We start from the raw sequence: 14,157 nt of genomic DNA, 5'->3' as shown, positions 1-14,157 counted from the left end.
AACAAGTATCTCACAATGTATGTTCAGCAACATGTTTCATGGAGCTTCGGCTTCATCAGGCAGTTTTGATTAGGCCTAATTACATATTGTTTTTATTTGTTCTGCACAGAGTAGTATGTTTTACCCAGGTAATTTATCCTAATGCTAGATGCATTTTCGGCATAAAAGAAGCAAAAAAGACATCCAACGCTGGAAACCTCTCATGCGACCTAGTATGCTAAGAGAGTCTTTTTGGCGTGACTGCAGCAAAGATGTTTGGGTCACATCTGTTTTTTTCAGCATATAACAATTAAAAGGCTTCTCAGTCTCAGATACAGTTTTATATTAATAAATTATGTTTACCTTACCTAATTATTTACCATTCAGAAAGGCGCAGATAAGGAAGGTTGGAGGAAAAAGAATATTTTCATCTGCAGCCTGCAGAGCAGTTATTCCATACTTTCCTATGTATGAAGTCTAAGAAGCCCAGAGTGGAGACACTGCAGGTCACTATGGGGAGGGATGGGGGGGGGGGGCTGGACTGTCTCACATTAAGCCCAACCCCAACAAAGGGAAAGGCCCACGATTCGCAGGTTCACAAGGAGGAGATGGAAAGAAATGATGCAATTTGAGTTGCCTTCTCGTGGCACCACGTTTGCCGTTGATTTTCTCACCATCCTGCCCCCTTCCTAGTGAAGCAGGTGGGATGTGGGAGAGTGCCTGCTGTTCCAGGGCTGTGGGGTACTACTTAAAAAATCATGAGTCTCCCACAGCTTCCAAAAGGTTAGGCACCTTTTACTTTGGGGATTTACAAGGACAGCTTGCATCTGGTAAATACCAGCACCTTTCCTGACTTTCATAGAGAGGGGATTTCCATCAGGGTCCCAATTAGCCCTGTCGGGGGATAGGGTTATGTACCACACTGCCACCACCTCCAGTGCTTTCACAGGAACTACTGTACAAACAATCTGGATTCCTGTCTGATGGTCTAAAGGTCCTGTAAGTGTACGGCAAGGCTCTGTAATAACTTCTAGCTACAGTATAGTGACTGTGTTTATTTTAGAGAGGCTGGTTCCGCTCTATGGACTATTAACTTGGAGTAGATGATCCAATTTAATGACTTTTATATTGCATTATTGCTTTAACAGTATGTTATTTTAATCAATATTTTTTCTACTTTATGTGAGCATATGTATAATTGTTTACTTTTGATTTTATGTAAATATAATATGGCTGCGTATGCAGGGGCACCATAGCCATGTTTCCATTCGCAGGAAACCCAGGCAACGCCATCGGCCTGCTCCGAAAATGTCCATGGCATGCCTGCGTTTCCTGCTGTTCTCCCCCCAATGCCGCGTCGATACCCCCAGTCTGCCAATCACTATGCGATTGCCTCCTTCCGTTTTCGATTTTTGCACAACTGCGTCCATCTCTGAATAGCCCCCAAGCCTTAGAGAAAGATAAAGTGGATGAACTAATTACCAACCAATCAGCTCCTAACTGTTATTTTTCAAACACAGCCTGTAACGTGGCCGTTAGGAGATGATTGGATGGTACTTTATCTCTGTCCACTTTATCACTCTCCAAGGCTTAGTACATAGGCACCTGTGTTTGTTTATTTTTGTGACTAAGATGTAGATCAGATCACCTTTTATGACCGAGCTATTTCCCAAGGGTTCACATACTTTTCCTTGCCACACTATATTATTTTTGCTGCTCAATGGGTAATTTTAAATTGTCCATAAACAGTCAATTCAATAATGTCATCATTAGTTGTTGTTTTTTTCTATTAAAAGTGGCACCAGTTGCTTAATCATTAATACCTGAACTGATATCACTGATTTATTTCAGTTTTTTATTTTTTACTTGTTTTAAGAATTTAAAAATATGAAAAAATTATGATTCATCACATTTATGAAATTAAATTTTTTTAATTACGTTTTATATTATATTACATTTGAGTTGTATCAGAAAAAAAGCCGTGGTCATCATCAAATACAGTATATCTGAAATCTGGCATAATCCTTGCTTGCATATACAGGTTGAGTATCCCATATACAAATATCCCGAAATACAGAATATTCCGAAATACAGAATTTTTTGAGTGAGATAGAGATAGTGAAACCTTTGTTTTCTGACAGCTCAATGTACACAAACTTTGTTTAATACACAAAGTTATTAAAAATATTGTATTAAATTACCATCAGGCTGTGTGTATAAGGTGTATATGAAACATAAATGCATTCTGTGCTTAGACTTGGGTCCCATCGCCATGATATCTCATTATGGTATGTAATTATTCCAAAATACGGAAAAATCCGATATCCAAAATACTTCTGGTCCCAATCATTTTGGATAAGGGATACTCAACCTGTACTGTATTTCGAAACAAAGCATTGGCTGACCACTGAATAAAGAAAAAGTTACATCTGTTAATGGCTTGAACATTGACACAGCCTGAAGCAAGTCCCAAGACCGGTAATGAAGAGAAATTTGGACAACTAAAACTCCAGAAGATTCCGTGATTGTGCCGATCATCTGAAATAGTGAAATGGTTGCTACAGCCATGCTCATTGTTTGCACAATCTTTACGCACAAGCATACGCATCATGACAAGCTGTAGTGTACGCCGTGCTGTGACCAGCCGCAGCCGCCATTCGCTCCATAGAAATTTATGGCGTACGCACATGCACATCATAGACATGGGTGCACTAGTCACGCCATCCATGACGTACGCTTTCTGGGATGAATGAGCGTGACTACATCTGTATGGCAGTGTCTTCTCTCAGCCAATCAGAGCATTACCATTCATTGTATGGAAATGACAATAAAATAATACAATATACGGTTGTATTATTTTATTGTAAAAAAAGAAAAAAATACAGCCTGGTGCTGAATACGGAACTGGTAATAAATTTCTACCATAGCTGGACTTAGACTCCAGTGTTAATAGGGCTTATGCCCAGTTGGACATTTACTCACTACTACATATAATACCAACGTATACACATATATTGAGTGCAGTATTAGCTGTCTTATACTGTATGTATCCAAGAAATATTCCATAGTGATGCAATTTTAAATATATGTTTGCTTGTGCTTTATTCAGTGTAATGGTTAGCATTACTGCCTCAAAGCACTGAGGTCATGGGATCGATTCCCACCATGACCCTACCTATGTGGAGTTTGTATATTCTCCCCGTGCTTGCGTGGGTTTCCTCCAGGTACTCCGGTTTCCTCCCATATTCCAAAAATAGACTGGTAGGTTAATTGGCTCCCCCCCCCCAAAAAAAAAAAAAAATTAACCCTAGTGTGAATGTGTGAAAGTGTACATGTGGTAGGGAATATAGATTGTAAGCTTCACTGGGGCAGGGACTGATGTGAATGGTCAAATATTCTCTGTAAAGCACTGCAGAATATGTGTGCACTATATAAAAAACAGGTAATAATAATACTCTCTGTATTTGTCATTTATTAAATCTTTTTTTAGAAATGCATCCACATACTGTACTTATATGCTATTTTAACAAGGGCACATTTTTTAGCACTGCCACCACTTATTGTATATTATCTGTTAGTTTGAGAGGTACTGTACTTACTCCTAATCTTGCACAGCTGCTTTGGACAAACTACCCCAAGGGGTGTATTCAATTGTAGTCAGAACTGTCATCTTGTCAGAAAGACGGCAGTTTCCGACTTTTTTAGGTCGGAAACTTTTCCGACCTATTCAATTTGGCTGCCATTTGTCGTGGATCGGCGGAATAGCCACAGATCCACGTGTTTTGTTGGAAATGCGGCCAAATCTGACAGGTTTTAGCCCCATTTCCGACAATGTCAATCCGACTTTAAAAAAAGTTGGATTGGCATTGTCGAGAACAGCCATATCCTGTCAGATTTGGCCGCTAATTGAATACTCAGATCATGGGCGTTTGAAGAGAGGAGGGGACCTGCGTGCAGCCTCCGTCGTGAGCCCCCTCCTCTCCGGCAGCAAGTAGACTCTGGCATACTGCCAGAGTCTCCTGCGCATGCGCAGATCTCCGGGAACATGGCGCCCGCACCTTGTTCACAGGGACATCTCCAGCTCGAATGCGCAAATCACTGGGAAATTGCCTCGGCGGCCATTTTCCGAGTGATTTATGAATGCACTAGAGGGCAGTCGCAGCAGGTCTCCGGAATGGTAAGTATATTCTATGGGTGCAGTGTGCGCAGTGTGGGCCCCCCTGGACCCAGGGGTCCCTGTGCACCGCACACATTGTACCCATTATGGAAACGCCAGTGACTCAGATGTCGGATCCTTTCTGTCTGAAAGGATCCGACATCAATTGAATATACCACATAGTGGTATTTATAGTGTACTACTTTCTTTTGCGCATATTCTGGGGGTAATTCAGACCTGATCGCTGGGCTGATAATTTTGCTGTCCTGCATTCAGATAGTCGCTGCCCAAGGGGAGTGTACATTTGCCCCGTGCAAGTGTGCGATCGCATGTGTTTGCAGAGCTGCAAAAATCTAGTGTGTGCAGTCTGTGCATAGCCTAGGACTTACTCCTACACTGAGATGAGAACAGGCTGATCAGGGCCAGAGCTGACGTCACACACCCTCCCTGAAAATGCTTGGGAACGCCTGTGTTTTCCCTGACACTCCCAGTAAATGGTCAGTTACCACCCACAAATGGCCTCTTTCTGTCAATCACCTTGCTCGTGCAATTGTAAATTTTCACACCATCCTGTCGCTGACCAGCAATGCCCGTTGTTGTTGGCCAACACGCTTGCGCATTGCAGTGCATACGCATGCGCACTTAATGCCTGATCGCCCGCTGTGCGAAAACGCAAAGCAGCGATCAGGTCTGAATTAGGCCCTCAGTTTTATGTTACAATTTGCGACAGTGCTCAGACTCAATTTCTATTTTTATAATTGTATTTTTTTATTTTTTTCTCCACCTCATCATTTTTTTATTAAAATATTGCCTTTTCTACTTCCTAATCTCTTCTCTTGCTGCCCATCCTTCATGATACATCTAATTACATTGTTGCTAATACAAGGGAGCTTAGTTTGAGCACAATGTGAGCACTTTGGTACTTTACCTTTACCTCACAGTGAACGCAATTTCCGCCGCAGAGCTGCTTTTACATCTTTATTTTTTAGGCTGTATATAAGAGGATTTAAAATCGGGACAGCAGCTGAGTTAAACAGAGCGAGCAACTTATTGTACTCAAGACTATCAGCTGAAATTGGCCTTAGGTATTGATAGACTAGCGTAGTATAGAGGAGGAGGACAACTGTGAGGTGTGAGGAACATGTGTAGAAGGCCTTACGTCTACCACTGCTGGAACGTATTCTCAATATGGTGGAGATAATAAATACATAAGAAATAACAGTTAAGAAAAAAGGAGCAAGACCCAAAACAACTGTTCCTTCAACAATGAACAAAGTCTGTAAAACAGAAGTATCATTGCAAGATAGTTTTATGATGGGCAGAAGATCACAAAAGAAATGGTTGATCACATTGGACCTGTAACAGTTATATCTTGTCACCAAGACAACATTTGGTATCGTTTCTATAAAACCAAGCACCCAACAGACAGTGGCCAAAATGGCACAAATTCTATTGTTCATAATCATTGTATATCTCAGAGGGTTACATACGGCGACATATCGGTCATAGCTCATAGCTGTTAATAGCAATAGTTCATTACTGACAAAAGATCCAAAGAAATACATCTGCACTATGCAGCATAAATATGTAATGGCTTTATTTCCAGTTATTCCTATAAGAAGGACATTATGTAGAGTAACTGTGGAAGAAAACATGTCGACTATGGACAAGTTGGCCAAGAAGAAATACATGGGAATATGGAGATGATGATCTGTGTAGACCAAGAGAAGAATAGTCATGTTGCCACCAATTGTGCAAAGATACATTAGCAGAACGAGGAGGAATACTGGAGCTTGTAACTCTAAGATATCTGTGATGCCGCTAATGATGAAATATGTCACCATGGTTTGATTTGATTTCTCCATCATATGACCTACGGTATGGCTTTATCTGGAGAGTCCCTGTGTGTTCAAAGAAGAAAAGTCAATTATATAAGTCAATTATATAAGTGAAAACAATACATGATTTTACAGTGATAAAATAATATTCATAGTGCTACAGTACAAGTACAGTATTTAGAACATGTCACTTACTGTAGATCCTGACCATATTTCTAGAGGAAGATAAAAATAACAGTGCAGCTAGAGGTGACACTGAACACATTATGTTATGACATCACAGTAAGGGGGTGGAGTCAGAATTGGAAATGTTTTACTTATTAAAAAGTTGCACAAAAGCAACAAATACAAACACTCAGGCAGGATGTAATAAAGTTTGAGTTCGGCGTCTATTGGAGATGCCGGCTGAGCTCTGACTTTTTTTAAAAGGGAAATCATGTACATAGCATAATTCAGCCTTGTACATGATTGCGCCTTTAAAAAAATAACCAAGTTTGACGGGCAACCCGCACGGCCAACGAACTGGAACTTCATTACATCCTGGCCAAGATCTTCTATTCTCCTTCTAATGCTGGTCATACACCAGGATGACCCGCTTCCGATGCCAGTCATATCACGATTTCCCTTGAACCCCACGGCAGCTGCCTGGCAGGGCCGGCTCTACCATTAGGCAGCTTTAGGCGGCTGCCTAGGGGCGCCAGCCACTGGAGGGCGCCACAAAATGGAGGAGGGGGGGTCAGTAATGAACTTACAGATGGGATGATGGAACACAATAACATACAAATATAAGTGTGTCTGTGTAAATATGTACAGTATGTGTACACATACAATTAAAGGGATGTAGTTGGCATCTCAGCAGATGGGATGCCGGCAATCAGAATGCCAACGCCGGAATTCTGAGAGCCGACATCTAGAATGTTAGTATGCTGGGGATGGTTAGGGTTAGGCTTCGGGGAGGGAGGTTTAGGGGAAGGGTAAGAGGTAAGGTTAATTAATTTAATTCAAAATGTTGGTATTAAGGTGGTCGGGATGTCACTGTTAGTATTCTGACAACATCCCGTACCCAACCCTAATTAAATATATATTGTACAATGGGGGTCATTCCGAGTTGTTCGCTCGTTATATTTTTCTCGCAATGGAGCGATTAGTCGTTAATGCGCATGCGAAATGTCCGCAGTGCGACTGCGCCAAGTAAATTTGCTATGCAGTTAGGTATTTTACTCACGGCATTACGAGGTTTTTTCTTCGTTCTGGTGATCGTAATGTGATTGACAGGAAGTTGATGTTTCTGGGCGGAAACTGGCCGTTTTATGGGTGTGTGTGAAAAAACGCTACCGTTTCTGGGAAAAACACGGGAGTGGCTGGAGAAACGGAGGAGTGTCTGGGCGAACGCTGGGTGTGTTTGTGACGTCAAACCAGGAACGATACTGACTGAACTGATCGCAGATGCCGAGTAAGTCTGGAGCTACTCAGAAACTGCTAAGAAGTGTCTATTCGCAATTCTGCTAATCTTTCGTTCGCAATTTTGATAAGCTAAGATTCACTCCCAGTAGGCGGCGGGTTAGCATGTGCAAAGCTGCTAAAAGCAGCTTGCGAGCGAACAACTCAGAATGACCCCCAGTATACTTTATCACTTTAAGAGTCCTTGAGTGTTGTCCCTTTTCTCTGTATATGAATAATGATGAAAATCACCCCAACCCACCTAGTGGCCATCTGCATCTCCCCTCCGAGAGGTGGTGGTAGTGTGGGGTTTGCTGGTTAGGGGGTGCTAGGCTGAAGCTTGCCTAGGGTGCAGAGAGACCTTGCACCGGCCCTGAGTCCCGGACACACGAGTGACATACAATGTGCTAACGACCCATTGTTAAATGATCGATTGTGTGCCTCACAAAAAAAAAAGTCCAGGGAAATGCCACTCACAATCGTACAATGCATCGTATGTGCATAAAATATGAGGGATAATTCAGACCTGATCGCAACAGCAAATTTGTTAGCTAATGGGAAAAAAACGTGCACTGCGGGGGGGGACGGGGACGTGGGGGGGGCAGATATAACATGTGCTGAGAGAGTTAGATTTTGGTGGAGTGTGTTCCAACTGACATCTAAATTGCAGTGTAAAAATAAAGCAGCCAGTATTTACTCTGCACAGAAACAATATAACCCACCCAAATCTAACTCTCTCTCTGCACCTGTAATATCTCCCCCACCTGCAGTGCACATAGGCCCTCATTCCGAGTTGTTCGCTCGGTATTTTTCATCGCATCGCAGTGAAAATCCGCTTAGTACGCATGCGCAATGTTCGCACTGCGACTGCGCCAAGTAACTTTACTATGATGAAAGTATTTTTACTCACGGCTTTTTCTTCGCTCCAGCGATCGTAATGTGATTGACAGGAAATGGGTGTTACTGGGCGGAAACACGGCGTTTCAGGGGCGTGTGGCTGAAAACGCTACCGTTTCCGGAAAAAACGCAGGAGTGGCCGGGGAAACGGTGGGAGTGCCTGGGCGAACGCTGGGTGTGTTTGTGACGTCAACCAGGAACGACAAGCACTGAAATGATCGCACAGGCAGAGTAAGTCTGGAGCTACTCTGAAACTGCTAAGTAGTTAGTAATCGCAATATTGCGAATACATCGGTCGCAATTTTAAGAAGCTAAGATTCACTCCCAGTAGGCGGCGGCTTAGCGTGTGTAACTCTGCTAAAATCGCCTTGCGACCGATCAACTCGGAATGAGGGCCATAGTTTTGCCCATTAGCTAACAAATTTGCTGCTGCGATCAGGTCTGAATTAGGCCCGTGGTACGATGTGCATACAATTACTACGGATAATGTGGGCTGCACGTATGATCAGAGGATGTGACATTTGATCCACAGGGCCATGCATCGCATTGTAATCGTGCCCAAAACATGCTCGATGTGCACATGATGTATGAGGCATTAAAATCACGTATTCATACACGATATCGACCTAGTGTATGGCCAGCTTTAATCTCCCATCTCTTCTATGGCTTAATTGTCTAACACATTCATTGTACTGTTTGTATGGGTTGGGTATGGGTGACCGGCGCTTGGGATCCTGCTGGTCACCAGCCCAACGCTGGGATCCCGGGGATTATAATGCCAGCGGGGTGGCGAGCGCAATGAAGCCACTTGCGGGTTCGGTGGTGAGCTGCTTTTATTCCCACTCTATGGGTGTTGTGGACACCCATGAGTGGGAATTGTCCCTACTCGTCAGCCTGCCGACTGTCAAGTTTGTGAGAGGGTGGGATGTAGTCGTCGGTAATTTGACCGCCGGTCTCCTCATTTGTATTGCATAGTGCTTGCTCTGACCTACATTTTCCTGAATTTTGACATGCTGTTCACTACTCTGTATTGATGTATATCCTGTAAAATAACAAGAAGATACTGTAATGTGAGACAAAATGTGTAAAAGCTACAAAATGCCGGTTGTTGCTGAGCTTGCCAATATCTAATTTTAAATCGTGAGCAGCAAATGTTTTTTTTACATTTTTAATACATTTCTGAAACCAGTGAACGTATATTTGCCAGTTCATGGCCTGTTATTCATGTTGTGGTTTCGATAGCTATAGAAGTGGAAAACTGTAAAATAGCTGATTCTAAGAGTGCCTAAGGATGAGTTTAATCAGTTGTAATGTGTACCATGGGCCTAATTCTGACCTGGTCGCACGCAGGCTATTTTTTTGCATTGCTGCAACCAGGTAATCGCCGCCTACAGGGGAGGGGGTAAGCGCATCGCAGGGGTGCTAACGGCTGTGCAGAGAGCAGCACAAACAAAAGTTTGTGCAGTTTCTGCACAGCCCAGGACTTACTCAGCCGCTGTGATCCAGCCTGCTGGTGAATCCTCCTCCAGCACAGGTGGACACGCCTGCGTTTTTCCCGACACTCCCAGGAAACGGTGAGTTGCCGCCCAGGAACGCCTTCTGCCTGTCAATCTTCTTGCAATCTGCCCTGTGATCACTTTCGTCGTAGAAACTACATGCGCAATCACCCGGCTTCTATGGACTGTATCAGCTGCAGTTCATAGAAGCTGACTAATGCTGACGAGGCAGAGAGTGGCTTCCTACAGGAAGCCAGCTCTCTGGTATCGCAGCCCGGTCTGGCAGTGCCGGAGGGAGGAAACATCTCCCAATGGGACTGCCTTGTGTGCCTGTGACTGACAGGTAGGACTTCCAATAGGAAGTCACTGTCAGTCACAATGAAGCCAGTGCAGTCACGGATTGCATTTGGCTGACTGACACTGAGCTGGGTTGTGGATTTTACTAGTGATGTGCACCGGACATTTTTCGGGTTTTGTGTTTTGGTTTTGGATTCGGTTCCGCGGCCGTGTTTTGGATTCGGACACGTTTTGGCCAAACCTCCCTGAAAATTTTTTGTTGGATTCGGGTGTGTTTTGGATTCAGGTTTTTTTTACAAAAAACCCTCAAAAACAGCTTAAATCATAGAATTTGGGGGTCATTTTGATCCCATAGTATTATTAACCTCAATAACCATAATTTCCACTCATTTCCAGTCTATTCTGAACACCTCACACCTCACAATATTATTTTTAGTCCTAAAATTTGCACCGAGGTCGCTGGATGACTAAGCTAAGCGACCCAAGTGGCCGACACAAACACCTGGCCCATCTAGGAGTGGCACTGCAGTGTCAGACAGGATGGCACTTCAAAAAATAGTCCCCAAACAGCACATGATGCAAAGAAAAAAAGAGGGGCAATGAGGTAGCTGTGTGACTAAGCTAAGCGACCCAAGTGGCCGACACAAACACCTGGCCCATCTAGGAGTGGCACTGCAGTGTCAGACAGGATGGCACTTCAAAAAAATAGTCCCCAAACAGCACATGATGCAAAGAAAAAAAGAGGCGCAATGAGGTAGCTGTGTGACTAAGGTAAGCGACCCAAGTGGCCGATACAAACACCTGGCCCATCTAGGAGTGGCACTGCAGTTTTCTAGCGAGAGGATGAGTGCTTCCATCCTCATGTGAAGCTGAACCACTAGCCAGGAACATAGGCCAGGGCCTCAGCCGTTCCTTGCCACTCCGTGTCGTAAATGGCATATTGGCAAGTTTACGCTTCTCCTCAGACGCTTTTAATTTAGATTTTTGGGTCATTTTACTGAACTTTAGTGTTTTGGATTTTACATGCTCTCTACTATGACATTGGGCATCGGCCTTGGCAGACGACGTTGATGGCATTTCATCGTCTCGGCCATGACTAATGGCAGCAGCTTCAGCACGAGGTGGAAGTGGATCTTGATCTTTCCCTATTTTACCCTCCACATTTTTGTTCTCCATTTTTTAATGTGTGGAATTATATGCCAGTATCAATAGCAATGGCCTACTACTATATATACTGTGCAAAACTGAAATGCACCACAGGTATGGATGGATAGTATACTTGACGACACAGAGGTAGGTAGAGCAGTGGCCTACTGTACCGTACTGCTATATATTATATACTGGTGGTCAGCAAACTGTGCAAAACTGAAATGCACCACAGGTATGGATGGATAGTATACTTGATGACACAGAGGTAGGTAGAGCAGTGGCCTACTGTACCGTATGTCACGATCCGCGTATCTGGACGCCATTATTTACCTTTCAGGTGTCTCCTAAGGCTGTCCCAGCGTCCTAGGCCCGGTTCCCAGCTATGTGGCTAGCATTCATACGTCATGTCTCATCTCTGATGATCCGTGGATATTGTCCTTCTAATGCCCGGATGACTGGCATGGCATCACCTGCCAGCGGGGCCTCGGGCATCATCTCCGTATTCTCAACGCATTACAGGGTATGTGGCAATCCTCACCTACTGCGGCCGCGGCCGTCCGTGCTGAAGGTTTGAGACGCAAGTCGGCGTTCTCTGTGTTCACCGCCGCCATTACAGAGGAATCTCCATGTGGTGTTACAAACAAGGTTTCCCTCCACTGGCCGGTATGGGCGCAGCCATTTTAGTTCCAGTCACATGATCCTGACCTCCAATCCATAGCGCCACTGAAGTCTGCCTAATTGGTCATCCAATCCCTGCATACCTAAGGGTATAAAGAGACTGAGCCTGCACTAGGAAATCGTCAGTGCTTTGGTTGTCAAACCTTGTTTCCAGTCTCTCTCTCCTGTGGTTGTTTTATTCCAGGTTTCCAGCTCCTGTCTCCAGTTACCACTAAGAGACCCGCACCAGTTTACCACCTCGCGGTGCAGCCTGACTCTGCAGTCTTCTATGACTACTCCAGCTTCCAGCTACAGATCCATCTGCTTCCAGCGGTCAGCTTCCAGCAGTGATCAGCTTCCTTAAAGTGCCGGTGCTTCTTCAGTGGATACCTACATTCCATCGGTACCCGCAAACCATCGGTACCCACATATCATCATTTCCTATATCCTCGCTCCCTAGCTTCATTCTACCACCTGGCTGGTTCCACCCAGAATCCACTCCATGTTTCAACACCTGGCTGGTTCCATCCAGCATCCACAGCAGTTACCTCAAACTACAGTGCTACCAGCTTCCAGTGATACATCTGCTGGTGTGTTCCTTGGCTACTCTCACTTTTACGAACGGGTCTGGTAAGGACATTCCATCTCTGGGACGTTAAGAACTGTACCTACTGCTACCAGTATCCTGTGGCTTTTGGCCAAACCTATAGTGATCCAGGAACTGTTTTATTTTTACTACTGTATATCTTAATTCATTTACCACTGCTGTGAATACATGGAGTTCTGTTAATAAACTTTTATTGACTTTTAAATCCTGGTTGTCTTGATTGGGCATCACCTTTATGGGAGAAATCTGACACCCTGTTGTCCTCATATACTGACTTTGTAACGACATTCAGGCGCATCTTCGACGAGCCAGGCCGTGTAACTTCAGCTTATTCTGAGATTCTTCGTTTACGCCAAGGAACACGTACTGTGGGACAGTACCTAATACAGTTCAAGATCCTGGCATCCGAACTGGCATGGAACGACGAAGCTCTGTATGCTGCATTCTGGCATGGCTTATCTGAACGCATCAAGGACGAATTAGCTACCAGAGACTTGTCCTCTAAGTTGGATGAGCTAATATCTCTATGTACGAAAGTTGATCTACGGTTCAGAGAAAGAGCAACTGAGCGGGGAAGGTCATCTATCCCAAAATCTTCTGCTCCTCCTCCTCGTCAACCGTCTCCATCCAAAGATGAGCCCATGCAAATTGGTCGTTCCCGTCTATCTCCAGCTGAGCATCGAAGATGTCTTTCTGAGTCCCTCTGTCTTTACTGTGCAGCTCCGTCTCATGCAATCAATGCCTGTCCCAAACGTCCGGGAAACTTCAAGTCCTAGCCCGCCAAGGAGAGGGCCGGCTAGGAGTAATGCTCTCCTCTCCATCTCCTCATGATTGTAATCTCCCAGTCTCGCTTCAAATTGCTGAACGTTATAGGAACGTCATTGCCCTCCTAGATTCCGGAGCAGCTGGGAATTTCATAACTGAAGCTTATGTTAAACGGTGGTCCCTGCCCACTGAGAGACTTTCCTCGTCCATTTCTTTGACTGCCGTGGATGGCAGTAAGATATTTGACGCAGTTATTTCTTTAAGAACTCTACCAGTCCGTCTGAGAGTAGGAGTTTTTCATTCAGAATTTATTTCTTTCCTAGTGATTCCAAGAGCCACACATCCAGTGATTATGGGCCTTCCATGGCTTCGTCTCCATAACCCCTCGATTGACTGGACGACTACTCAAATCCTGGCAAGGGGTCCTTCCTGTACTGAGACCTGTTTGTCCAAAGTGCTTCCTGTTTGTTCTTCCTCCTCCAAGTCGTTGGATGTTCCATCTCCTCCGTATCAAGATTACACGGACGTGTTCAGTAAAGCTTCTGCTGATATCCTTCCTCCTCATAGGGAATGGGACTGTCCAATCGATCTCATCCCAGGGAAGGTTCCACCTCGAGGCCGAACCTATCCGTTGTCTTTACCAGAAACACATTCTATGGAAGAATATATTAAGGAGAATCTGGCGAAGGGTTTCATTCGACCTTCTTCTTCCCCAGCTGGCGCAGGTTTCTTCTTCGTTAAGAAGAAAGACGGTGGCCTGCGGCCATGCATCGACTACAGAGGCTTGAACGACATCACCATCAAGAACCGATATCCTTTACCCTTGATTACAGAACTCTTCGATAGAGTCAGCGGAGCAACCATCTTCACGAAATT

The 14,157-nt window shown here is 44.4% G+C and overlaps 1 protein-coding gene and 1 pseudogene across 1 annotated transcript; one reads left to right on the top strand and one right to left on the bottom strand.

The window, feature by feature from the left end:
- Positions 1 to 14,157, top strand: part of LOC134949909 (vomeronasal type-2 receptor 26-like) — a 1,108,520-nt pseudogene that overhangs the window by 665,963 nt on the left and 428,400 nt on the right.
- Positions 5,071 to 6,030, bottom strand: LOC134947900 (olfactory receptor 5V1-like). The gene has a single exon (XM_063935727.1). It carries the CDS (start codon positions 6,001 to 6,003, stop codon positions 5,071 to 5,073), a length of 933 nt encoding a protein of 310 aa, XP_063791797.1. The 5' UTR covers positions 6,004 to 6,030.

The sequence above is a fragment of the Pseudophryne corroboree genome, chromosome 8, assembly GCF_028390025.1.
Source record: "Pseudophryne corroboree isolate aPseCor3 chromosome 8, aPseCor3.hap2, whole genome shotgun sequence".
Taxonomy (NCBI): domain Eukaryota; kingdom Metazoa; phylum Chordata; class Amphibia; order Anura; family Myobatrachidae; genus Pseudophryne; species Pseudophryne corroboree.
The sequence above is the reverse complement of the archived record's forward strand: the minus strand, read 5'-3'. Positions and strand labels throughout refer to the sequence as shown.